Source organism: Musa acuminata, chromosome BXJ1-10 (genome assembly GCF_036884655.1).
Source record: "Musa acuminata AAA Group cultivar baxijiao chromosome BXJ1-10, Cavendish_Baxijiao_AAA, whole genome shotgun sequence".
Classification (NCBI taxonomy): Eukaryota; Viridiplantae; Streptophyta; class Magnoliopsida; order Zingiberales; family Musaceae; genus Musa; species Musa acuminata.
In genome coordinates this window covers 30,174,536-30,200,462 of record NC_088336.1, presented here as the reverse complement: position 1 = coordinate 30,200,462, position 25,927 = coordinate 30,174,536, and the positions used below count along the sequence as shown (strand labels likewise).

The window sequence follows — 25,927 nt, the reverse complement described above, 5'->3', positions numbered from 1 at the left end:
CACCCCTAAGCTAATTCTTTTTTTTTTTTAGTTGTCATAATCCTTAGAATATCTTTTTTCCTTAAAATGATGGAAATGAGTAAAAAAAAGAAACCAGAAAGTGGTGAGATAGAAAGAGAAAAAGGATGTGAGAGTAAAATAATTAATGAAAATAATAACAATATTTTAGATAAAATATTAAATATTTTATGGACACACACAAAAATTTCTCCTTTTTCCCTTTAAGAGGAAGACAGTCAACAATGAAGGCCAGATTCAATGGGCTAAATCTTGTCTGCTAATGCTATTATACATCAGCCTCCTGATGAGATTAAAAGACTGTCTTGAATGCATTGTACTTTTAGATCCGCATAGATGCTTGATTGGTTCCATCAAGATTAGTGCATGCCCTATTTGTTGGGTATTAGGCTTCAAATTCATAGAGAATGATAATAGAGGAGAAAATAATGATAAAAAACAAAATCGTCCATCAATAATCCAACTTTAATTAAAATATAAATTCTTAATTTATGAAAAAAAACAGCCTAATATGAACCCAAAGAAAAGTTCCATAGCAAGTGATGCTCACTTCTTTTGAGATGGTCCTCACCATCTCCTCATGCTATCTATACATGAAGGGTGGGTCTCATACTCCATTGTGTGGGCCACATTGGTGCGACTGACTCCATCACCATTATTGTCCTACCCATAGCGCCAAATTTAATTTCCTCATCAAGTTAGGACCAAATCTATATGTGATGCATATGCCTACACGTATAGCTTAAATTAGTGGACACGAGAAGCATTTGCAAATCCACCGTTCATGTAGATCACATTGGGGTAGGAAAAGATATTATGATTATGATGATGATTATTATCATCATAATCATAATAATACTTTCTTCGTCCAAAGATAATCCTTTTTTACTCGAATCCTTTTACCATACCTAAATATTAAATCAATTTAGATATCAAATATTATGATCCAAGTTTGATTGACTAATTAGTCCATAAATTTCGTTTAATCTAAACTACTGATCAAAATGTTTAGACTAAAATTGATAATAGTATACTCATCAAACTTTTATAAGTTAATCTTAGTTTTACTTATTTCGGATGTAAAGACTAATCAGGGATGTGATGATGATGATGATGATGATGATGATTATTATTATTATTATTATTATTATTATTATTATTTGATGAAGTAACATGGTTTTAATATTATTTAGGTCCAAATTAGACATAATATTTTATGTCATGAGATTATAAAGACACGTTTATGATTAAATATATAAAATTGTATGTAGATTAACTTTAGTTGAATGGTCTATTCAAATTGCATCATTATGGATTGTAGCAAAAAAGAATCAAAATAATGCCATCCATGAACTTAGTCGAAGTCTAACTTGACTAAGAAATATCCTAATCCAAGTAATAAATCACGAGAAGAGAGAGACACATGAATTCAAATAAATAAACTTTTTGTCATAATCAATGTTTGGTCGTTCCATGTCAATCGGCTCACCAACTTTTTTTCATTGACCACTATTCAAAGTCAATAAATATATATTTTTTAAAAAATATAATTACTATTTGAGTCCTAAAAATTGTCCCATACATCACAAATATTTCCGACTTGTTTGGAAATATTTTAATTGTCATGATCTATGACAAAGACATCATTCATATTGCGATTATTGTCTACCATCCATTTCTTTGATCTCAATGTCTACGGCGAGCGTCGGAGCTCCGACATGACCAGAATGCATCCACCGCATGCATGCACGATCCCACCCGCCTTGGATTGCGGTCCGAACCTGCTTCGTTCCCATACCTTTCCATCACCTTCCTGCATTGAATGGCATTTCCACTCCCCAACTACCTCCTCCGCCCGCCTCTTCCTCCTACTCGTACAAATCCCACGGCGTTGTTGTCCGATCCACTCCGCATCCCTTTCCTTCTTCCCTCCTCCTTGTTCCTCAGCTGAAGGCAGGACGACGACGACGATGATGAGCGAGGAGGACAAGCAGCAAACGAAGCCGGCAGCCGTCGGCGAGGACGCCATGGCGGTCGACAGCGCGGAGGAGGGACGGACGGCGGAGGCGCTGCTGCGCGTGGCGCCCGTGGGGCTCTGCCTCGCGGCGATGGCCATCATGCTCAGGAACTCGCAGGAGAACGAATTCGGCGCTGTCTCCTACGCCGACCTCACCGCCTTCAAGTTGAGTCCCTTCCTTCCTCTTCCTGCTTCCCTTCCTCTGCCCAACCGCGCCATGCATGGGTTACTGACCGGTGCGTCAAGAGCAGGTATCTGGTGTTCGCTAATGGAGTTTGCGCGGCCTACTCCCTCTTGTCGGCCTTCTGCGTGGCCATGCGCCGTCCCTCGACCCTCTCCCGTGCATGGTCTGTCTTCCTTCTCGACCAGGCAAGTCTTGATCTCACTCCCCCCCCCTCTCTCTCTCTCTCTCTCACACACACACACACACACACACACAGCTATGACATCTGCAATCTTTCATGGGGATCGTTTCTGCTCCTCACTGGAATGTGTGTGTGTTGTGGCAGGTGCTGACGTACGTGATACTGGCGGCGGGGACGGTGGCGGCGGAGATAGTGTACTTGGCATACATGGGGGCCGAGAAGGTGACGTGGAGCAAGGAGTGCAGCGCCTTCGACGGCTTCTGCAGGAGGGCGACGACCTCCTTGGGGTTCACCTTCGGTTCTGTGGCTTGCTATGTGCTGCTCTCCCTCGTCTCCTCCTACCGTCTCTTCAGCAACTACGATACCCCCATCACCTTCCTTAGCAGCAAGGGATTGGAGATAGCAGCCTACCCTTGCTGAACTCACCAACTGCTCAAGTGTTTGTTCTGTGGGAATTTAGCTACAATAAATATATATCATATATCATATATCATATATCATATATATATATATATAAATAACATATATATATAAATATATATATCCATCCGGTTACAGCAGTAGTTGTGTGTCTCCTCTGTTCTGTGAATGAAGATGATTGTAATTGTTCTACGAACACAATCTGGTCTTTGTATCTGACGCCACTTGTTGAGTTGCTTACAGACTCGTTCAGAAACTCGAATCGATGAATATAATATTGTAGATAGATCTCAAGTCCATTTATTTACATCACCGGCCTTTATGGCCACTAGGAAGCTCGAGAAGATGCCAGAAAGAAGGGTACTTAGCCTCCAAGACAAGCACAGGCATGGCTTCCACAAGCTTCCTTTTGTTTTCCCTTTCTAAGATCATCCTCACTGGCCAAATGAAACTGATATTATTATTATTTTTTATAAAAAAATATTGTTTACCAATTAATTAGTACATTCAAAAGTTTGTATATATATATATATATATATATATTGATTTAAAGAAATTTTTTTTATTGATAAGATTTTTTTTAAGTAAAGAAATAGATTATGATTGCCATGGATGAAGATTTGATGTCAATTCAACTCAAATAATTAATTATTATTAAATTATAATTCTTTTTATCCTTAATAATATAAGCACAACACCCTTTGCCATCCCCAACAAGGCATGTGGATGATGCATGCATGCGAGCCCACATCATATGAATTCTTGGATTAAAAGAAAAAACAAAGAACATACAAAATAATAATAACGATAATATTTAGATGTATTAACAAATATTAGACTAAAAATGGTGAACATGGATGGCTATACGGCAGTGGTACATGTCATGTATGTATGTGTCCGAGCCCCGATGAACCTATGAAGGAAGAGGAGCAGGAGCATGGAGGAGGAGGTCGTCTCCGAAGAAGTACAGGAGACGCTCCACGGCCCAGCTGGGCTCCGACGGCGGCGGCGGCGGCGGCGGAGGATGAAGCGGAGAAGCCCCGGCGGTCGAGCGCCGGGCGAGGAGCGGCTCGCGGCAGAGCGGGCAGCTGAGGTGCTCGTCGTGGTCGAGCCACCGGTCCAGGCACCCCCGGTGGAACACATGCCTGCAGTTCCTCAGCTCCCACACCCGCTCCCGCCGACCCACCTCGCTCAGGCACACCGCGCACGTCGCGGCGGCCGCCTCCTCCTGCTCTGCCACCAGCTCCCCGTAGGTCGAGACCCGAAGCCCTTCCCTCACCGCCTGGGCGGCGGCGCGGTGACGGGCTCTGGCCTCGGCTCCTTTGATGCCTTCCGAAGACGCGGCGACGGCGGCGGAGGAGGAAGTAGGCCACCAGTCGTAGCAGGGAAAGAGGAGCCACTTGACCATCAGCGACAAGACGAGCGCAGCCTTCGTAAGGAGTCGGACCAGCACGGAGCTCAAGCAGCAGTACTCCATAGAGATGCTGTCATCAACGTGGTCCTGATGCATATCCTTGTCTTGGTACTCTGTGGTGCAGACTCAGGTCGTGAGTGGCACAGGAGAAGATAGACAACAGATGCAGAGAAGGAGATGCCAACAAGACAAAGACAGACAAGGAGAGGGGAAAGGGGGAAGAGATGAGAGGCAGGAGGGGTGCTTATAAAGGGAGATGGATGATGGTGGGAAGCAGGAGGGTAGGGTCGGTCGAAGCTCGACCTCTTTTTCTTCACCTGCTGACCTGCTTTTGCAAAGCAGAAGAAAATTCTACTGCATGCTGACCCACCACTTTCTGAGTGGTTGGGGTTATAGGAAAGCAATCCTTTGATATCACAAGTGGAGAAGATGAAAGCTGTTGATCTATGTCAAAGTGGCAGTGACTGAGAGTGATGAATGAAACAGATGAGAAGCATCGCCTGCTGCTGTAACAAGTCAAGAACAGAGTCTTGGCGGTGGGGGGTGGGGTTCATAATCTTGATGCTGCACATCTTTCACATGATCCAGAGACGGAGGATGGCGGAAAGATGACACGCGTGAGCTTGCATATAAGGTGGGTGGTCAAGGATGGGGGAAGGAGATGAGTCAGGTGTGCATAAGATCCTCGTCAGATCCACTGCCATGGCAGGATCTTGACATCAGCTCTTATTTAAGTAGGTGGGCGCGCCGACGGGACCACGGTGATGTGATTGATTCCAGGAAGGGATTGAGGTGATTAAAGCTGTGACGCAGGAGATGTGACATTTAAAGTCATCTCTCCCTCTCTCTCTCTTTCTCTCTCTCTCCATCTTACGAAAGATAAGGACTTGGAAGTCTTTTGGTCATTGGAGAAGACGCCAAGACCAGCGGTGAATACAAAGAGAGAGAGAGAGAGAGAGAGAGAGAGAAGGCGTTGCTGCATTTGCTGGCACAACTTAGGCAACCAGTCTCTTTCTTCCGCTCCCGGTGAAATGGATGATGCATCACCAACCCATCTACATAGAGAGAGCAAAGTGAAGACAAGCTTCGTATCTCCACCATGGCCACTGCACATGGACGAAAACCGATGGTATAGAAAGGAGGAAGGAGATTGTAAACAGTAGTTGCAGCAAAAAGATGATGGCGTCCTCTTTGGGTTCAGCAAGAAGAAAGAGAAAGAAAACACAGGTTGCCAACTAAGCATCGATCGTGGCGGGGTTAAAGCACCCGAGAGGGACCATGGAATTGGCTTCACTACTTTCAGGATTGAATCGAAGGAGATTTTCTTCGAGATAGTTCAGGAGACAATATCTGCTTTGTGTTCAAAGATAAAAGAGATCTCTGCCTATACTCCATATCAAGCACATGTACTGTTTCATTTCTTTGTAGCAAAATCCCAAATCTATTTGAGTTGTGTGCCATCAAACATCTTCAAATAATGGAGAATCACATCAAAATATCTATCTGCATAATGAGTGACATACCACCACCTATCTTGGGATGCATAATGACTCAGATTGCAAATGTTAGTGCATCACAGAATCAAGCATCTTTTCTGCATACATACATACATACCATCATGAAAACAACAGCAACATATATCAGGACCTTGGTGGCTGGCTTCTCCAGATCAGACGATTGTCATTTCTGATCAATACACACCAAGAAATTAGGAGCTGGATTTGGCAGCTCAAGCACCTACTGTAGCATGATCCACTTACCAAACGACTGGGAAATTCCAGGCCTCAAGTTCTAGTCAAGCAGCAATTTAACCATAAAAGGTGCAACTGAAGATGATTCCTTTAGCTTCTCAAGAGAAATGCCTGGTTGTCGAATGCTGTCATAAAATATCATAGAAGCTTCAGACCACCTGTGACATCATCAACCATGTCCGCCGGCCCTGCTCAAGAAGTTCAACAGATCAGAATGCATAGTTCAAAGTGTCGGTGGGAAGAATCGAATATAGATTTTCATGGTGTCAGACTCAATAAATTCAATTTCCTTATCATCCCCATAAGAACTCAATATCTTATGGTATGAATGACATTTGGGAAAAAATAATTAATGCATTAAAGTGATTAAATAATTTAAAAAGAAATATGGTCACCGAATTGAAGTGGATCGGTCGTAAAGAGCACTTCTAAGAATTTGCTCTCTGTTCTCTGTAAGCTTTTTATGTCAGCCTTTTCTGAATTCTAACAAGTTGTTTATGTCTAGGGCATTGAGATAGGTTAGACCATGATCTAGCAAGAGGTAAACAGACCACCAAATTGAAATTGTAATATTCTTGCAATATTATGCTAATGAAATTTATAATCCAGATCTTAACTAATGATCTAATGAATTCCCTGATCCACTCTACAGTGTCATTGTCCTCTTCCCTCCAACTCCGGCTTCTTCGCTTCAGATTCTCTACAGGATATCTCCCCACATTTCCATGTCAGGCCCTCACCTTACTTCCCTAAGATAAGCTGCCGCTTATCAAGTAACTAATCCAATAACTTAATGGCATTACCGGTTGCAATTTATACTGATGCCAATCACCTGACCTCTCATGGCAAACAAAGTACATGCAACTTTGTAATCAACTGCGACTGATTGACCATTGATAACAGCCTACCAATCGGAGGTCATTCCCTGCTGTTTGACATCCAGGGTTGTTAGCTCAATTCCGTCATCTTTTGAGTTTCTCCGTCTTTCCATCCTTACTTCCACACTATATTAGACGGATAATTTGATTGAACTATCTCATTGCACCACACTATATTAGTCAGCCTTTAAATCAAAGGTGATTCGTGGGCACGGCTACCACATTGCACCAAAATCTCAAGTTAAAAAAACCTTCTAATAAAGAAACTGCTTTACACAATTGACATTCAAATATAGGGGTGGCAATATCAAAGAAAGAAAAAGTTAAGACTTCTATGTGTAACAATATAATTGTAGTGTTAAAATTTCAATTCTAAGAAGCTTACCCAAAATAGCCATCACCGTCCTTGAATCTGTAGGAAAAGATACAGTCAGTTACAATTTCGTAACACAGCAATCATGAACTATCTTGAATGAAAAAAATTATTCACAGGTATCCTGATAGAGTAGTCAAAACAGTTTCCACAATAAACCTAATTTGGTATGAGTTCCTCGCTAATAAAAACAAAAAGGAAGTTCCTGAAAACTTATACAGCAAAAAGATAATCTACTCACTCGGTGCAATTTGTGTCCTTCCAGCATCAATTGTTATATGGGTTGGTAGCTTTAGAGACTTTGCTCTTCCCTGTTACAAAACAACAAGTGAACAAGCATGATTATCGTTCAAAGTAAAGGCTTATGGAAAACCTTTTATAGTACCTTATCATGCACTAAATATATGCTTGGTGCACATAAATATGAACTGGACATAGAAAAAATGAACATTCAAATAGTACAACACTAACTATACATGCATCAACATGTAAGGTTCAAACATAATCTCATAAGAAACCCAGATCTAATTGGAACTTGTATAGTCTTTGCTTGAAACTAGAGTATGCGGTTTAGTTTGAGAGTCCATCGAACATCAGAATTGAAATGAATAAAAGCAATTTTCTCTGAATGATGCACAAGGATGCTATATATAACTAGAGCAACCTACAGCTACCTATTCAGAGAAAGACATGAATAAAAAATCATTTGTCAATGATATGCCACAGATGAGCATACAGGAAGAAAGAAAAATATGCAGCCTCGAAATTTTGATATACTGCCACTAACACTTCAGAAGCACTGATGGATCAAAGAATGTCAGCACAATTGGGTTGGTAGAACTTTTATGTCTCAACATGTTCCTCTTTCCCTTTTGCATGAGCATTTTGACTCAATATTGAGTTTATTGGCACGTCTACTAGCTATACATCTAAGCAGGCTGTAAAGGCTTATGTTACAATGCTGCTTGCTTTCTGTACGCTTGACCCACTAGCAAATATCATCTCAAATCTCTCACATGGAAACAGGTTTCTGAATTTGGAACAGTTTCATGAGAGGAAAGGATTCAAGTCAGAGTGAAGGTTCACATTGTAGCAGCTCTACATTTACAAATATGAATAAGCTAAATGCCAGTGTAATATACTTGTAGCACAAGAAGATCTTCCTCGCTTTCAATTTTCAGTACCACCTTAACTTGGCCACAATCCTCCCACCTGTCAACAGAAGAATCGATAGACAACAAAATCAAAACACCCAAATCAGAGTATATGAAATTCTAATGTAACATTTTTCTCAATTTTGTAGGTTTAAGCAAGATATAAAAGATAATCATTTAGTACAATTCATTTAAGAGTAGCCAAAGGTACCTGCTCAATGCTTTTGGAGCTTTATGAAGGAGCTTTTTGTATAAACCCAGAGTTGCATGGCTGAAAGACATAAAAGTAAGCCCATCAATTTAACCTTCTAGAATCACGATCAATATCAACTAGAATTCAAAAATCATTCTATATTATTATTAGCATCTGATTTTTTATACTACATAGAGCCTATGCCATAGATGCATGCTACCTTTGATGTTCAAGACCAGGGTTCTCAATTTCGATGTGTACCGCCTGGTATGGGTGGTACGTACCGGTCCGAAAGGATACCGGTACGTGGACTGCCCTTTATCGGGTGTTACTAGTGTTTTGATCTCGTATTGAACGATACAAGGTCTGTATCGGGAGGTAATGGTCAAAATCCGATGCATACCGATCGATGTGCCTCGGTACCGGTCAGTACGCACCGGATTTTGAACGTTACCGAGGTGTACCGGTCGATACATCTCAGATTTCAATCGTTATTGAGGCGTACCGATCGATACGCCCCAGTATTTTTAGACCGTTACCTCTAGGTATTTTTTGGAGGTATTTTTAACTCTTTTTCGGTGTACCATCAGTATGTCTCGGTACGTACCATATCGAGCAGGGCTTAGTACAACGGTACGGACTGAAATTGAGAACCTTTGTTTAAGACTGTTATTATGCTCCAAATGCTCATGGAATTTTTTTATTAGGAACAATTATGACTACCAAGTAAAACAAAAATTATATGCCAAATTGCAGATGTCAGCTGGCATAGGATAAAAACAAGATTATAAAAATAATCATGTCATGAGACAGTCTTGTATACTGAAAATCAAGTGAAGTGGCACCAACATGAAAAATTCATGATGCAGGAAATCAAGTAACAGGTCCTTATGGCATGCTAAGCCTTAGACATACAGTGATCCCTGCTCATTAAACCACCATCATATCTCTCTCTATTGGACTGAGACCAATATACAAAATTAATAAAGAAGTTAAAATCTTCCAAGATTAAACTTCTCCAAGAATTCTATGCAATAGCAACCATGAAACAATCTTACACAAAATTGTGGTAGCAAGATAATAGGTACAATCATTCAGGACATATCAAAATGAAGAATACCTGCATTGGGCAGCAATCTTTCCTTTCCCCATCTTCAAATCATTTCTTACAACCAAAACCTGCACAATTTCAACATCAAGATGGTACCAAACAAGAATATGCAAATAAAGGCATCGATTTTAGAATTAAAGAAGCATTCCAGGAACTGAGAAGGATTATAATTGAAGCATTCCAGGAACTGAGAAGGATTATAATTGAAGCATTCCAGGAACTGAGAAGGATTATAATTGAAGAATACGTTTCGGTGTACAAAGGAGTCATACAAGGAACAATAAGAACAAGAAATATTACATATTGACCTACCATTTTGAAGTCTTCAAGGATTTCAGCAAGGTTTTCGATCTCGAGAAGGGCGGGTTTCTTCTGCACGGCCCTCTCCACAAACTTCGGCTCACCGGGACCATCGTCGGCCGGAACGGCGACTCTCTTGTTATCAGCTAAGGACCTGATCCAAGAAAATGGGAAGGGCAAGCCTCTCTTGGTCTCCTTGTGCGCGAAGAGGAAACCCAACGCGAAGCAACCGGCGCCGATCAAGAGGGTGGTGGAGATGCTCAGGAGGGAGACAGAGGCGCCCACGAAGAAATCCGCCATCGAAGGCCGAGAAGAGTGGTGGTTCCGAGATGGCTGCCGATGGAGGATGAGCAGTGGCGAGAGGCGGCGCAGTATTAGGCCAGTAGGGGCGGAGCGGAGGGGGATCTCACGAGTCGCGTCGTCGGAACCACTATGCTGATGGATCGGGTATGGATATATGGATCTGGAACTTTATCGGATCCGGATCCGGACTGTCACACGAACGCGAAACTGACAAATCCATTTCGGACCGAATCACCCCTGAAATCTTCCAGGTGTGACGTGCCTACCTCCAACATGCTTGGAGATTCACGTTAGCTATATTCTACGGTCAGACGCTGATCTGTTGCTGCCGCCGGAGTTCCAAGCCAAAGGGAGTGGTATGCGATCTTTTAGCGATTGACATCGTCTTCCTCCTGCGCAATGCATTGATGTAAAGGGGTTGCTTTCGGGTTGTTGCCGCGATCACCTTCGCTAAGTATAGAACACAGGTTGTCTGAACTAGAAATTGTTGTGAAGTCGAGGAAGGAGCGGTGGGCATTACAGGTCGGAGCACTGAATGGCTAATATTGCGTCCTTAAGTATCCATCTTGGCCGAGGAAGCCCCGCCACTTCCTCGAACAGAAGCAATGCAGCTGATTTCGATCCTAAGAGCTTAGTTTTGATTCTCATGGTCTCCTCTTCCTCCTCTAGCAGCGGCCGGTCGCTGCGTCATGCTCATCACGTACGAGAATCCGTTTGAGGGGGAGGAGGAGGGGTGCAGGCGCTGCGAAAAGAGAGGTAGGGAGATGGACAAGGAAGCAATGGAGTGCTATTTGCTGTCGATGTTCTGGGAGAGCGACAGGGACGAGGTGGCGGCGCTGGTCGACGGCCCCGATTTGGCTTGGAAATGCGGCAGGCGCAGCAGAACCGCCGCCGTCGGATGCAACAAGAAGAGGCTGCTCTCGAAGCAGCTGTCGATGAAGGAGACAAAGAGAGAGGTCAAGTGGGAGAAGCGGCGGAGGCAGATACTGCAAAGCAGGCACATGATGACGGAGAGGGGAGGAAAGGAGGAGGAGGAGGAGGAGGACGAGGCCGGCGATGGTGGCGAGACGAGGGCTACCAAAAGGGTGAGGAACCTGACGGATGAGGACCTAGACGAGCTTAGGGGAAGCATAGAACTTGGGTTCGGGTTCAACGAGGAGGAAGGCGGCCACGACCTCCTCGACACCCTCCCCGCACTCGATCTCTACTTCGCCGTCAACCGCCAGCTCTCCGACATCAAGATACCATTCTCGCCGAGCCCGATGACCAGCCCCACCACCGCCTCTACTCCGTCGACCTTGTGCGGCTCTCCGAGCCCTCGGAGCCCCGACGAGCATTCAGGAGGCCCCTCGGAGTCGTGGAAGATCTGCAATCCAGGTGCAGTAATACCACTGCACCCACCCTTTTTATACGCAGGTGTTCGACGAAAAGGCGTGTTGGAGTTACTGATTGGTAATGATGTTGGGGTTGAACAGGAGACGATCCGCAGCATGTGAAGACGAGACTGAGGCACTGGGCGCAGGCCGTGGCTTGTTCTGTCAGGCAAAGTAGCTGAGAGCTGTATCTTTCTGGGTGAGTCTTCTTCATCCTCCACTTCGACATGTCCTCAGGCTGTTCTCGATATCTGTTCTTCATTTTCACTACCTTTTTGTTGTTGTTTCTTCTTCTTCGTCTTTCTAGTATCATCACCATCACTACTGGCGGGGGGAGAGAGAGAGAGAGAGAGAGAGAGTAAAATGGACATGAGATGAAAACTTAACAAGCTAATAAGCTTGGATTTATCTGCATTTTTTGCCACATAGGTAGTTAATATGATATGATCTGCTGCTGCTGAATTGATGAAATCTCACATTTTATAACATGTTTTTACAGATCAAGACTCAGTTTCATTGATAAAACTGTGAAGAGATGGAGCTGAGGATGAAATGGAGAGACCTGAAGGGGGAAAAGCCACCCAGAAGTTCTTTCCTCTTTTCTCCTCTTCATTTACTTGTTTCTATTTCTTTTTTTTCTTCTATTGAGATCCTTGATTCAAAATAAACTTATTTCTCATCTCTAGAAATTATCCAAAAACAGAGTAAGTCAATCCCTGTACATTCTTCCAAGTCAAGCATTTTTCATGTCAATCAAACTTTATCAACCTGGAGCATTGAACTATACCAGCAATTCAGGTGACACAACCATCATAGAGGATTTCAAAATTCAATAAACTGTTGGATAAGCAATTTATTACCATGTAAAAGAATACATTTCTCAAGGAAAACAAAAGACAAGAATATGGAAAACAGTACAAGCAAAACTTTCACATATAGAGTTATCCACATTATTTCCATTGAATGCTCAAGCTCACATACATAACGAAATGATATTGCCACATACAACATACAGAGGCAGCTTAGTTTAGTCAAACCTACAGAGAGCCACTTTGGATTGATAATCTCATCTCAGTGTACGACTCAAGCACAAGTGGAAATTTTTCCTCAAAAGATCACATAACCAGTTCTTGCAGAAGCATCAAACCCTCGAAATTGACTTTGCACTTATGGTAAAATCCACATTAGTTTGAGTGTACCTCTTTTCATATGTTTATGTGCAAACAAACCAAGCATCTCACTTAGATATCATGCATATTTAGTCATCTTCTGCATGACCAAGAATTTATAGAATTGTAGCTGAGGATATGTTCAGGTGAAGAAATCTTTGCCGGAGCATGTTTAAATGTCGACATGGACACATGTGCTAGGGAAAATGTGGAAATCTGTAGCTTAAAGATGATACTCTTTAACCACTTCAAGGCTGCTCAAACAGACCAATCACGGGGAGACTTCCGAGAAGTATTGTCATCAGGCAAGAATAGGTACCGGAAACTTGGATCAAACGGGATGATACTAAAACTCTGAACATCAAGCAACCACCGCGTCTGCAGTGATGTAGAATCCCAAGAAATAATTACTTCATCGGGGGAAAGATGTTGACAAATCCAGTCGACCAACAAAGAATCCTCAACAATGCCCTTGGCAAAACAGTGCAGCAGTGTTGGCACTAGCAGTTTTCCCTTTTCACCAATACCTATTGATGCTTGAATATAGTCCTTCTTGGAGTTCTGAAGCTCATCTTGAATGTTATCAGGTGTGAAGACCCTTACCTGCATCATGCTTGATGGATGTCATATATATAACCTACTAGAGCAACAATATTCTACATATCAATCTTAGTCTAAATTGCAGATCTGCTTTAGATAAAACAGTGCATACCCAATTTGTGTATATGGTTTTTGTATATATAAGAAGTTTCCAGTGAGTATCAATTTGCATAGATCTTGTTACCGATGCAAAACTACTGGAGCAAGATCTTCTTTCTTATAGGTCACAATCACATACACTAAAGTAACAATTTAGAGATGCTGGTTGCTTAATAGTAATATAGTTTCCCAATTTTCCATCCAAAAAACAGTCAGATTAAGAAGCTCACCGCAGGTGAGGAATACATCCCGCTGCTAAGGGCAAATAGCAGCAGAGGCTCAAGTCTGTCAATGGAATACTTTCTATGCTCTTCAGAAATCTTAAATCTGTGAACAGCCAATAACAATCCCTGAAAAAAAAAAGCAGATTTAGTAGTTATGCTGGTGGATAAATAAAGGAACAAGCAATATATATTTCATTTGTTACATACTAGCCGTGGACGATGTGCTGGAGGTTTCATCTTTAAAATGACAAATTCAATCTCAGCTGCACTGAATGAATGGCCACCAACTATATAAGATGCCTGCAACACACCACATGTTGGTTTTAATATATACAGCAAAAATGATAGGAAGCATGAAAACTGTGAATCCAAACATTCTGCATGAGGGAAAATAGCTTGATGTCGCTTCTAGGAACTCCATATGCTAAATAGGCCTGCACTTTTAAGCAACAGAAGTTATATTTCTAGTTCTTGAAGAAATCATTCAAAGGTGTACAGTTGATCCTCAGTTTCTTGAAGAAATCAATCAATTTTAAGTCTGTCACTTCATACTAATCCTCAGTTTATTGTTGGCATAATAATCTATTAGCAGTTGCAATGATACTGATATTGATTGGTGGGGAACTTACATGCATTGTCAAGGCATTATACACATTGACCCAAAAGGAAAGCCTCTCATTCCCACCCATACAAGCTGGATTAACCTTTGCCAATTGCTCAACAAGAAATCTAAGAAAGACAGGCTAAGAAGCTATAGTCATCACAAGTTTTCACTATTTAGCATCTTATCTGAAACCGATAGTAGACAAAGTGCCATTTATGATATTGGGATGAGTTCTGCAAAAATTCTAAGCATGTTCCTTGCATTTTAGAAAAAAGTTGGAATCACCAGACCAAGAAAGAGCTGCAGGTCGAAGCCAGTTTGCCAGAATATACTCCAAATTAAGCAATAACATGAGAACTAAAAAGGAAGAAATTAAAAGACATCATGGCTTCTTGAGAAGTGCAATGTGAGCTTAACACTTGGAGATATCTTAACCAAGACATACCAAAAAAGTTTGATACTTTTTGCTGAAAGTGCCACTGTTAATAAAGTAGATTTAAGTTATCAACTAATAACACAAACTCTAATGCTGCACTAATTCTCAATAATACATTTTAGTGATTAGTTGAACATCCTTTTACATGACCATTGGAAATGAGAATTTTCAGAATATATTACATCAACCCCTATGGTAAAGTTGTTCTTGTTTCATAAAGCTTATAGTGGAAATGGTTGATTGTATTCATCCAAGCACCATGCATGTACTTAACAAACTATTGTCAGTGGTTTATCAAACACTTTGAAACATTTCATTTCCATATATTAAAAGACTCTGGTGTTCTTGTTACAAGTGTATGTAAACTTACTCTGAAGAAGACTTATTTAACAAACATTGCCTCACTTTATTCTTATCACACTTGTCACTAACTTCAAAAGTTTAGCACGTTAGATCATAAGTCAAATGTGGAAACTATTTAAAGATAGGATGGTCATGTAAATATGGATTAATGACCTACTGCCCATGTGTCAACGTTTTTATTGACCTCAACTTACAAACACCGGTAACATATTCTAGACAATGTAGCTAGTAGACCCACTCTATACAAATTAGCTAGTAGTCTACTCTATTGATCAAACTATCCATGCACCCTGATCTGGAAGATACTTGATAAATTGGAAATTATATTTTTCATATAAAGATTGGATGATCAAAGGACAATCTACCTTTAGAAAAACAAAAACAAGTTCTGTTAGTTCAGAGAACTCTAATTAAATATCTAAATCATATTAATGCCAAAAAATAAAGTTAGTTGCCAATAAGAACAAATGATGAAAGGAGCATGCAAAAAATCCTACTTGCAGAGACAAAACCAGCTTGAGATATGTTAAATAATTCAGCTTCTATGATGCTAAAAGTCTGACAATATGCCAACTGTCAACATGTAACACGACTTGTCTGCATCAGTATAAATATGAAGTATGTATATAGATGATTACATGGCATAGGTTCCTTTTAAGATTGGAAGTAAGCAAGACATCATACCTATAACCTTTTAGAGCCTCAGAAGCATATTCTAGCTCTGCCTTCCCGACAGACATCCATGATACTTCAGCTGCCAAACGATACGTTCCAATATTCCTGCTTTGCACCTTGCCATTAACTCCATAAGGATCAAATCCATCCACTTGATCCATTACCTCATCAGTTTTATGTGTTCCATTTAGAGGATTTCGAAAAGGTGAGGATATTAAGGATGAATCAGAAAAGGATGTGAATGAAGAAAAAGACCGCTGGTCATTTGGTGATGATTGAGAAGGCAAACAATCTAAAGAAAATGCCTTTGAACATCTGTCTGATGATTCAGATAGACAAAGAAAGATATTTCTCATGCATCTCACCATTTCTTCTGAAAGCTGGTTTGGATTATTACATAAGTTCCTTTGTAAGAGATCCTTCTTCAATTCCGCTGCATCAGACTGTTGAAGACAGACATCCATTTTGTTCCCTTCGTCAACCCTGTTGCATGATCCTAACAACTGAGCAGAAAGAAAGATATGATTTTGGTTAAGGGTTAACACATCACATGTATTGTTAGTATCAAGGAAAAAAATGACAAAGTCCATTCACAAAAAAACAAGCATTTAAAAGCCAGACAGAAAGAAGACTGTATAAATGAAACCTCTTCCTAAGGGCATTCAGCTAAAGATATGTTTGCCGCAGCAAACTCTGAATCTCCACGAGATACTAGATCTTGTTGCAATGAGCTAGGTATTTGATTTAGTTCAAACTTAAAAACCCTCAAAGAAGATAAGCACTGGAAGGGACAAAGTAGAAACTATGAGCAATCAGTAGGTGAGACAGACTGAAGGAACTGAAGAAAGAACACCAGGTACCTCTTCCCACAAGCAACTGGAAGATGTAGGTGATTCTGGTGAAAATGATGGAAAATATTCTAGATGGTTTTCAGCAAGATGGCGTTCAGTCCTTTCTTGACAATGCTGAAGCTGCAAAGAAGCCAACTCCTCTTCAAGCTTAGAAACTGTAGTCTCCAGTGTTCCTATATCATGTAGAAGCTCCCGAGCCTAAACAATTTTTAATGATCAAAGAATTATTAGTATTGCAATTACTCAAACATATGAGTAATATCAAAAGCCCATGTACTTCATACTCTATCTGGAAGACTGGAAGGAGAGTTCAAAAAAGGGACAGCATTATGTGCTACTGCATATGCTAAAGCCACATGCACATCAATCTCTTCCTGCAGTTGCTGCTGCAATCTCTGAACCTGCAAAGTTGTTTTAGAAACTGAATGCAGATTAACACACGAGTATCACAATAAAGAAAAAGAGAATATATGCACGGACTGGAAAATAGATGGTTCAAGTAGGATATTGAAAATATATATCCTACACTTTCAATCCCTTATCGACTGCTTCTGTGACTTAGTAATGACAATTAACCATTTTAGCAACAAAAAAATGTGATGGAAGATTGTGTCTAGGATAGAGTAAATGGAGGGTAAGTGTCACCATTGTGAAAACTCCAAGATGTTTCACACACTAAATCTTGATGAGCAGCTCCTTCTTACAAAAGACTTGATTATTTAGCATCATTAACAAGCAAAATTTAGTCAACAAGAGGACAATGGCAATGGATTTCATCCTAGACCATGTAATTGAACAATGCAGAAGGCAGCTAAGTTGAGCGAATCACTTACTTCTTGTTCAAGTTGAGTTCTATGGCAGCACATCTTCCGCCGCCTTCCTTCTCTCGCATCATGATTGATCTTGTCATCCAAACAAGTATCAAGAATTATTTTGGTACAGGTCATACACAGATACGAACATTCTACAGCCAAATTTTAGGAATCTGAATCGATTGTAGACTATGCAACATCAATTTATTCCCTAGAATTAGACAAAACTGACACTGCCGCGCAACAGTGAATGTCCTGCGTGAACCTTCTTATCGAACCACACGAAAAGAACAAGGAACCGACCAAGAAGAAAAAGATTCACCCACATCGAGGCCGGAACAGCTCGCGAAGGCGTCTCCAGAGGAACACGAAGCCAGATCCGGTCGCCTGCACCGCGACTCCACCACCCGACCTTTCCCCACCTTATGCATAACTTTCCGGATCGATCTTCCCCTGTTGACGGTGCCCCGCAATTTCCCAATCCAGTAAAAAGATCCAAAATCTCAGCACAAAATACAAACTTTATTCTAGTTCCGGGAACCAAACAAGATGAACGAATCCAACCGAACTCGGAAAGAATCACAAGGGAGGGGGATCGAATCAAGTCTTACAGGTTCACGGGAAGAATGACGCCATGGGAAGAATACATCTCTCCTCCTTGTAAACCTATAAGAACCGACCATTAGAATAAGAACGAAATGGCAGCCTCTCCTGCCATTAAGTAACGGTTTTGGTGTTCGTGGGCTTCAACTCACGCTGGCGGGTGAACGATGGCTAATATATATATATATATATATATATATATATATATATATATATATATATATATATAGTGACATTTCACACCATCATATATATAATTATTAAAATTATTAATTATTGATGTTGATGATTCTTGTTTACATGACTAATTAATTTGATTCGATCTAAGATCTATTCCTTATCGAAGTATAATTACGCCCTCCGAAATGATTAAAGAGATCCACGAGTAAGAATCCTAAAATGGAACCAAGCATCTTATATCCCTTCTCCTGCATAAAGAATATAATATAATTCGAATACAATATCAATATGCCCCTAATTCATAGTCAAGACACCCATAATTATTTATGATTAAGAAAACATTTTAGATCTCAAAAAATATTCAGACGTGATAGATTTAGTGTGTTATGTTTTATCATTTCCGTCCATCAAGAGAATAGAGCTCTTATCAAAATCAAAATGGGATCATTTGAAAAGCATCATTTCCCATGGTTTCCTATTTTTACTGAAATGAACTCTTAAGAGTCAAAATCAAGCATTACCAACCAAAACATGTTTGAGTTCTTTGATAGGAAAAGCCATGAATCAAACAAACAAAAGCATATTAAGGTTTACATATCGGTACTTGAGGTTTGGGACTTCAATTCAATTGCAAAGACACTTCGGAAGGAGCCAGTATCAGCTACTGGCCTTCCCAGTCTTATACTGTTTATGTAATTTACAGGGCTATGAGCTGAAACACCGGGCATTAGTAGTCCATATATCCTAAGGCATATGGAGAACCAGGTCTCTTTGTACTCTGTTCCATAGGCATACCTCATGCTTAGGCTCCTGATGAGCTCCCAGACCGCATTCATGTGCTCTGGAAGAAGATATCTCAGCCCAAAGTAGTTCCTGTTAGGCTCTTCCTCTACGTTCTTCATCGGAAAAAGAAAATGATAGTAATTAGAAGAGAGTCAAGGTTGCATCAGAAACATGGAGTTGTTTAGGTATTGAAAGTATGCATAAAGTTCTCTAATTCAGAAGAGACAGGTAAAGTCATTTTTGTGAGAAGATGTGCCAATTACTTCAAGCATGTTTGCACAGATTAGAAAAGAATTGTGCCATGATTGAAGATCGATTTAATGATGACATAGTTGTGCAAAATTTAAGCTTCCTATTTTTATGATTAGCATAAATTTGGTAGAAAGAAATCGATAAAAGAATAGATGTTGGTCTTAGACAGGAACCTACTTCAGCAGATAATTTGCTAACATGCATTCATGAAGTTCTATTCCGCAAGGTCTTTTCATTTGTCAACAGATCAATCATTTTATAGGAAATTAAAGAGCAACTATATCATGTACACATCAATCTCTCAGTGAAAACATTGTATTATCACAAGGATTGGGCAAAAGCACTCGTAACTCTTCGCACAACAAAATCGGTGCCAGTGATCATGTGGCTATATTCTCTTGAAAATACATTTCTTGTAAAACTGTCCATTGTAAACATGTTCATGTCTCTGTTAATTTTAGCTATTTTTTACATCTCAATGATCTTTCTGAGATGAAATTTTCACTCCAATGTAGCGAATATACATACATTCATGGATTTTTAGCACAAAATCCGAGAGAAGAAAGAAATTTATACCTGCTCGATATAGAGGCTATCGTAGTACAAGCATGTTCCGAAGTGCTTGTACAAGAAAGTCTTGTTATCATAAGGCAGCCTCGGAACAAGATCATTGCAATAGACCACTCTGAAGTACTTGGACTTTGGATGGCACAAGTGATCTTCCATGAACCTCTCGAACTGTCGATCCCCAACCCTTGGCTGTCCAAAAGTATACACTCCAAATAACCTCTTCAGCAATTCTTCTTCCTTGTGAAACAATAACACTGCCGGAAACAACACAGCCAGTGCACCACCCAAGCTATGACCTGTTACAATGAATTTTGCCTTCTTGTGCTCATGAAGCAAGTCTTTTAACTTACTCCTAATGACATAATATGCATTCTCCTTATCCATCTCTAGTGATTCATCCTTTCTTTTAACAAATAAACTGCTGGTGTCATAGTTTACTTGGGCACCTGAATAGCTCCTTTTTAAAGAGTGACCTTGAAGATGGAATTGGAAAGTGGAGACCTGAATTCTGTTGCCTAATCCAAGAGCCTCAAGGAAGCCCATGTGAATCCTCCCCATTTTTGGGATCTTATACCATGAGTAGTCGATATCTGTGTTCCAGTCATCTGGATCAAAAGGCTCAGTTCCGCGGAAGCTGATTAACACTATACTGGCATCTAATCGCTTGTCGCATAAGATGAAGACTTGAGTAGACTTTTTCTTTTGATAATCTTTGATCAAGCAGCCAAAATAAATAAGAGATAGCCGTGAGGAAGCGGTCAAGTAGTATCATACTAAATAAGCATATGCGAGTTTACTTGATATAAGAGAGAAATTATAGAGCTAATAGTTCATACACCAAATTCTTGTGCAGAGACATCATCATAAAGAAAATAATCCTATATTATGTAAAGAACTACATTCTCTGCCAAGAAAATTACAAGTCATCCAATATGACAAAAACACATTTAACAAACTTAAGAAGTAGAGACAGTTATAGTTTTATGGATGGATAGACTTTCTTACCATTCCAGCAATTGTAGAACTCCACAAAATGCATCTGCTCTTGCACCAACAGTAGAGAAGAAAAAGTGAGCAAGTTCTAAAACACAGTAAAATGTGGCATAAGCACTAAATTCTTTGGTCTGCTGGAGTACAAAAAATCTAATGTATGTAGGTCAGCCTTACAAGTATTTCATATCAATTCTACATGCTACAGCTTCAAAGTTCTGCTGTGTTCAATAGAGTTGATGTCAATCAACTAATTTCTACACATCATACTTGCCAGTTACATTCATCATATATTGTTGTTAAGTTTGAAGAGCTTTGTTTTATTTAACCAAACATTTGACCAGATCAAATTTTCAAAGCTGGGTTGTATGTCATTCTTGCCAAGTTAATTCAGTTGTTAGTGAGCTGACCAAAATTGATCAATCTCTCTTTTGTTTTTCTCCCATCAGCAAATTCTGCGACAGCGAAAACCTAATCGAACATGTATACTAAATGTCTAATAGGTTAAATGCATGCAGTTAATTCAGTTGATTAGTAAGCTGACCAAAATTGATCAATCTCTCTATTGTCTTTCTCCAATCAGAAAATTCTGCGACAGCGAAAACCTAATCGACCATGTATACTAAATGTCTAATAGGTTAAATACACTCAGTTAATTCAGTTGATTAGTGAGCTGACCAAAATTGATCAATCTCTCTATTATCTTTCTCCCATCAGCAAATTCTGTGACAGCGAAAACCTAATTGACTAAATGTCTAATAGGTTAAATACATTCGGTTAATTAGTAAGCTGACCAAAATTTAATCAATATCTCAGCATCAATTGTCTCCTCTCAATCAGATACTCAATAAAGAGAAAACCTCATCGGTCATTCTCTGTAACCTTCTCGACCGGTGACAATTCCTTTAGAAGCTCAACCTTCATTCCAAATGTCTCCATACCTAGAGAATTACTTGGGCAAACACAAAGCCTCTTCATGTCAATTGTTCATGATCGAAGAGAACATGTTTGTTTAAAGTTCATGATTGAAGAGAACTGTACTTGAAATTACAACAATCAGTTGACATGCATGTAGAGGCAGAGATTGTTTGAGCAAGCGAGGGGGAAACATTGCCTTCCAATGGTTGTTGACGACGTCGGCGACCACCTTGTCATTCTCATAAGCTAGCTTGGAAGCCATCATGCAGAGGTCCATCACAGCCCTTCTCCCGACTTGGGAGCAAGCAGCAACCTCCTCGCTCTCCTCTTCCGACCTCAATGAGGCCGCATCGAACTTGAGCAGGTCCACACGCTTGTCCAGGTGCCCAATCGCACTGACGAACGTCGCTGAGCCCCTCTGCGGCACCGCCGCTTTCCCTGTCAACATGCCAATGCAACATGCAGCTTCACGATATGCACTGCGATGGAGTTTCTTTCAAGGTAGTACTGGAAACCTGAGAGGAGGCTGAGGAGAAGGCCGCGGAGGCCGCCATTGAGGGAGAGGAGGTTCAAGAGGAACTCCACCAGCATCCCACACCACGCCATGGGCTTACCGAAGAATGCAATGATCCTGCGGACCAGAATGGACACCAGTATGACACATCGATGGTCATCCGGGATCGGCCCCAGTCCTCCTCCATCCTCCTCCTCCTCCTCCTCCTCCTCAGAGCTCTGAAGGAACCTGCGGGCATTGCCACCGGACACCAGAAACCGGGCGAGGTCCACCAGGCCGCCACCATCGGGTCTCAGAATCAGGTACCCGAAGTCACAAGTCTCATCGCCCCCTTCCTCTGCAGTGTCCATCATGCCGTTGTCAGCCATCGTAGCTACGAACGAAGATGGAGAGCAGGGTTCGGCATAGAGACGAAGAGTGAGGAGATGGCAGAACGGAAGGGAGGGGGATGGAAGGAGCAGGTAGCCATTAGAGCGAAGCATGGAACAGCTTCGTCATGGTTGCGTGGAATCACAGGGTGTGGAAGACGTGATGGCGGAGGAGACTTCCACGCACGAATCAACTGTCACCACTGCCTACTTTTGCGCAAATCTTACATTGGATTCCGGTAATCCAATCTTATCTTGTTGGATCTCAATCTTATCAGGTTGATGATGAGCTCTCGAGGATCTCCATAACGAAATCTACAGCAAGAATGTTTGTGTATGACTACGAGGAATTGGAGAATGATTCGCATTTCTATGTTTCCTGTTTGTTCTGTTCGACAGCTTTTAATACAAAAGAAAAAGGCAAATCTTTTCTAACGGAAAAAAAAGGTAAAGATATATATATATATATATATATATATATATATATATATATATAATAAAAGTTTGTAAAAGTATATGGTGGTGAAATGTGTTTATAATCTTTATATAATGAATTCAAGAAATTCGATAATCAAAAGAAAGAAAGATAGTGTTACGATTGATTATCGACCCAATATCACGAACAGAATCGATCAATTTTTAAAAATTATCATAATATTATGGGTGAGTTCGACATCATTACATTGACACTTAAGTGAAAAGTCAAATAAGAAGGTAAGAAATTAGCCATCAAAACATTGGTCATATTAAGAAAAAAGAACAAAATTTATGAAAATAATAATAATAATAATAATAATAATAATAATAATAATAATAATAATAATGATGAAAGAGATCCTACTTTATCTTCTTCTTTTTCTTCCTCTTCTTCCTCCGAAATCAATTTTATCTGCTCCTTCTCTTTCTAGAGAGGGTTGAAATGGATGACTTTGGACTTATAATATTTTGTTTTTGCGTGACATTTTCTCACCAAAAGCGTGTTCGTTTCTTTTCCTCTTCGTTGCGTATTGTTGATGACTTTTGAGGTTGGTGTGCCATTTCAACACCAGTAGGAACGAGAGGGAACGATGCAGTCGCTCAGGTGTGTGACACACGAACGATACAGCAAAAAGAAACAAAGATGGAGAACATTTTAATTGAATTTATGGTGCATTTTGTAATCTTTTACTCGAATGTTAGCGGTCTCCAATCTCCTCCATGTAAGTATAATTTGGATCCTCATCGATTTATAGGTTTGTGCGAAGGAAGACCCAAGTACAAATCTCAAGTCAACGAAAGGCACTACAAGTCAACGGAAAGGCACTACAAGTCAACGGAAGGGCGTGGCTTCCTCCTTGTTTGACCGGTTCCGCCGTGTCAGAGAAGGCCCGACACAGCCTGTGCTCACCGGCCTCCGCGAAAGATCGGAAATGGCCGAGCTCCACACGCAAGCTCATGGGAGTCAAGTCTGTGATGTCAAAACCTTCATTCACATGCTCGTCCTTCATGAAGACCACCTTCTTTCTCCTCTCCTGCCCCACCTGTAGTGACTTACATACTGCTCCCAGTCTTTCCTCGGCTTCCACACCTAAAGTCTTCTTCTTCTTCTCCAACTTCCTTCCTTGTCCTTTAAAGGTAGGTGTGGTTCAGTACTACATCGTCTCTCCTCCTCGGTCTTTCACATCAACGACAGCACCACAGCCATCGCGTACCAAACGTCACCGATGGCAGAGCCAGGTGATCAGGATATCGGCGGCGGCGCCGGTGGCGTAGACGTCGTCAGGATAAACAGCAAGGTGATGGTGGCGGCGGCCGTCTTCCTCTTCATGGTCGTCGTTTTCGTCTTCTTCCTCTACCTCTATGCCAGGCGCTACTTCCGTCCGAACCCCGCCCTCCGGGGTCGCTCCCGGACCCGCTTCGTATTCGCCGCGGCTGACATCGACCCCGCACCTCGCCGTGGCCTCGACGCGGCCGTGCTCTGCTCGCTGCCCGTCACCGTCTATCGGGCGGCGGACTTCGAGGAGGGACTCGAGTGCGCGGTCTGCCTCTGCGAGCTGGTCGACGGCGAGGAGGCCCGGCTGCTGCCCAAGTGCGGCCACGGGTTCCACCTCGAGTGCATCGACATGTGGTTCCATTCTCACTCCACCTGCCCGCTGTGCCGGGGCCCCGTCGGCGCCGAGCCCTCCGCGAACCCGGATGCCGGTGCTGAAGCAACGGAAGCTCAACCGCCTGAGACTGTTCGCGAGTCACTGGTGTTCCCGCCAAACCCGTTGTTCTGCGGCGATCAAGATCAGGCGAACGCCGAGAATTCTTCGACTACGGGAGAGGCAGAGGGAGATGGCTCACCGGAAGGGCCCTCGACTTCTTCAGGCAGCTCATCGTCGAAGAAGCCACAGGAAGGGCGTCTCGTGATCGAGATGCCAAGGAGGGTGGTGGACGAGTTCCCGTCGCGAGGCACTCCATTGCCGTCGAGTAGGTTCGCCATGGAAGACACGGGGTCGCCTGTTACGGCGAGGTTTAGGTCGCTGCGGAGGCTTTGGAGCCTGGGGGGGAGGACTGCTGGTTCGCCGTGTAGCCCCCGAGTGGGCGACATCGAACAGGCGTTGGGAGGAGGAGAGGGACGCGCTCTGCCTCCAAAGTCTCCGGCCAACTCGTGAGTCTTGAGGAGCTGCTGGTGGAAAGCTTTGAAGTGAGGGAAATGGAAGAAGCTGATGTATCTCTTTCAGAACTTGATATATGTTTTTGATCTATTTGTTGCACACAGGAAAAGAAAGATTTCACAGATGTAGTAGTAGAGATATTTATTGTGGTAAAGTGAGGAAGAATTCTTCTTGTGAGAGACACATAATGTGATAAGCTGATCTAAAAGCACATAATGTGATGGATTAAGTATTTTTGAGACAGATGAATTATATCATGCTCTCTGTTCTTGTGAGAGATTCTTCATTGTTTATAGCCACTTCGATTCAAAAAAAAAGTTCGATGAAATCCTTTTTGACTTCAACGTGATGAACTTGATGTAATGTTTTCGAAACTCCATGAAGAGAACAAGAACACTGATATTCCACTTTGATGTCATCAATTACTAAGCAACACAAAGGGTGTAAGCTAGTCGTTAAATGTAGACACACTGTTTAATTCTTTGTTTCTTATTGAACTTTGTTGCAAACTCAATTAATTATCTCAATTATGAGTCAAATGCAAGTCTAATTCAATTCAGCAGAATCATACCGATAAACTACTAACTGAGTTGATTGAAAGGAAAAG

The 25,927-nt window shown here is 41.4% G+C and overlaps 7 protein-coding genes across 9 annotated transcripts; 3 read left to right on the top strand and 4 right to left on the bottom strand.

Moving 5' to 3' along the window:
- Positions 1 to 1,681: 1,681 nt before the first annotated feature.
- LOC103969034 (CASP-like protein 2A1) lies at positions 1,682 to 3,012 on the top strand. The gene is made up of 3 exons (XM_009382444.3): positions 1,682 to 2,200; positions 2,287 to 2,404; positions 2,545 to 3,012. The coding sequence occupies exons 1-3, from the start codon at positions 1,737 to 1,739 to the stop codon at positions 2,818 to 2,820; spliced, it is 858 nt and encodes a 285-aa protein (XP_009380719.3). The 5' UTR covers positions 1,682 to 1,736; the 3' UTR covers positions 2,821 to 3,012.
- A 604-nt stretch (positions 3,013 to 3,616) lies between these two features.
- Positions 3,617 to 4,825, bottom strand: LOC103969033 (RING-H2 finger protein ATL74-like). The gene has a single exon (XM_009382443.3). It carries the CDS (start codon positions 4,328 to 4,330, stop codon positions 3,734 to 3,736), a length of 597 nt encoding a protein of 198 aa, XP_009380718.2. The 5' UTR covers positions 4,331 to 4,825; the 3' UTR covers positions 3,617 to 3,733.
- Positions 4,826 to 5,768: 943 nt separating this feature from the next.
- On the bottom strand, positions 5,769 to 10,429 carry LOC135596115 (uncharacterized). 2 transcript variants are annotated; one of them, XR_010480797.1, is made up of 8 exons: positions 10,007 to 10,429; positions 9,704 to 9,762; positions 8,602 to 8,661; positions 8,379 to 8,448; positions 7,478 to 7,547; positions 7,249 to 7,275; positions 5,995 to 6,173; positions 5,769 to 5,920 (listed from the first exon to the last, which is right to left on the bottom strand). XR_010480797.1 is itself a non-coding variant. In XM_065087917.1 (7 exons), exons 1-7 carry the CDS (start codon positions 10,292 to 10,294, stop codon positions 6,124 to 6,126), a joined length of 624 nt encoding a protein of 207 aa, XP_064943989.1. In that variant the 5' UTR covers positions 10,295 to 10,429; the 3' UTR covers positions 5,769 to 6,123. The 2 variants fall into 2 exon arrangements, 1 of the variants encoding a protein (XP_064943989.1); XM_065087917.1 differs by having other exon boundaries at positions 5,769 to 6,173.
- A 107-nt stretch (positions 10,430 to 10,536) lies between these two features.
- On the top strand, positions 10,537 to 12,349 carry LOC103969862 (uncharacterized). The gene is made up of 3 exons (XM_065087916.1): positions 10,537 to 11,674; positions 11,773 to 11,869; positions 12,170 to 12,349. Exons 1-2 carry the CDS (start codon positions 10,987 to 10,989, stop codon positions 11,850 to 11,852), a joined length of 768 nt encoding a protein of 255 aa, XP_064943988.1. The 5' UTR covers positions 10,537 to 10,986; the 3' UTR covers positions 11,853 to 11,869; positions 12,170 to 12,349.
- Positions 12,350 to 12,490: 141 nt separating this feature from the next.
- Positions 12,491 to 18,245, bottom strand: LOC135585031 (uncharacterized). Its single transcript, XM_065087911.1, has 11 exons — positions 18,115 to 18,245; positions 17,830 to 17,956; positions 17,525 to 17,593; positions 16,976 to 17,092; positions 16,701 to 16,889; positions 15,850 to 16,343; positions 14,392 to 14,491; positions 14,137 to 14,196; positions 13,970 to 14,062; positions 13,769 to 13,888; positions 12,491 to 13,442 (listed from the first exon to the last, which is right to left on the bottom strand). Exons 1-11 carry the CDS (start codon positions 18,150 to 18,152, stop codon positions 13,098 to 13,100), a joined length of 1,752 nt encoding a protein of 583 aa, XP_064943983.1. The 5' UTR covers positions 18,153 to 18,245; the 3' UTR covers positions 12,491 to 13,097.
- Positions 18,246 to 18,769: 524 nt separating this feature from the next.
- LOC135596113 (triacylglycerol lipase OBL1-like) lies at positions 18,770 to 22,928 on the bottom strand. Of its 2 annotated transcripts, none has more exons than XM_065087909.1 (5): positions 22,315 to 22,928; positions 22,014 to 22,237; positions 20,897 to 20,933; positions 19,898 to 20,601; positions 18,770 to 19,182 (listed from the first exon to the last, which is right to left on the bottom strand). In XM_065087909.1, exons 1-5 carry the CDS (start codon positions 22,793 to 22,795, stop codon positions 18,877 to 18,879), a joined length of 1,752 nt encoding a protein of 583 aa, XP_064943981.1. In that variant the 5' UTR covers positions 22,796 to 22,928; the 3' UTR covers positions 18,770 to 18,876. The 2 variants fall into 2 exon arrangements, with proteins under 2 accessions (XP_064943981.1, XP_064943980.1); XM_065087908.1 differs by having other exon boundaries at positions 18,772 to 19,182; positions 20,897 to 20,930; positions 21,996 to 22,237.
- Positions 22,929 to 23,848: 920 nt separating this feature from the next.
- LOC103969030 (RING-H2 finger protein ATL60) lies at positions 23,849 to 25,456 on the top strand. Its single transcript, XM_009382440.3, has one exon. It carries the CDS (start codon positions 24,385 to 24,387, stop codon positions 25,315 to 25,317), a length of 933 nt encoding a protein of 310 aa, XP_009380715.2. The 5' UTR covers positions 23,849 to 24,384; the 3' UTR covers positions 25,318 to 25,456.
- Positions 25,457 to 25,927: the final 471 nt, after the last annotated feature.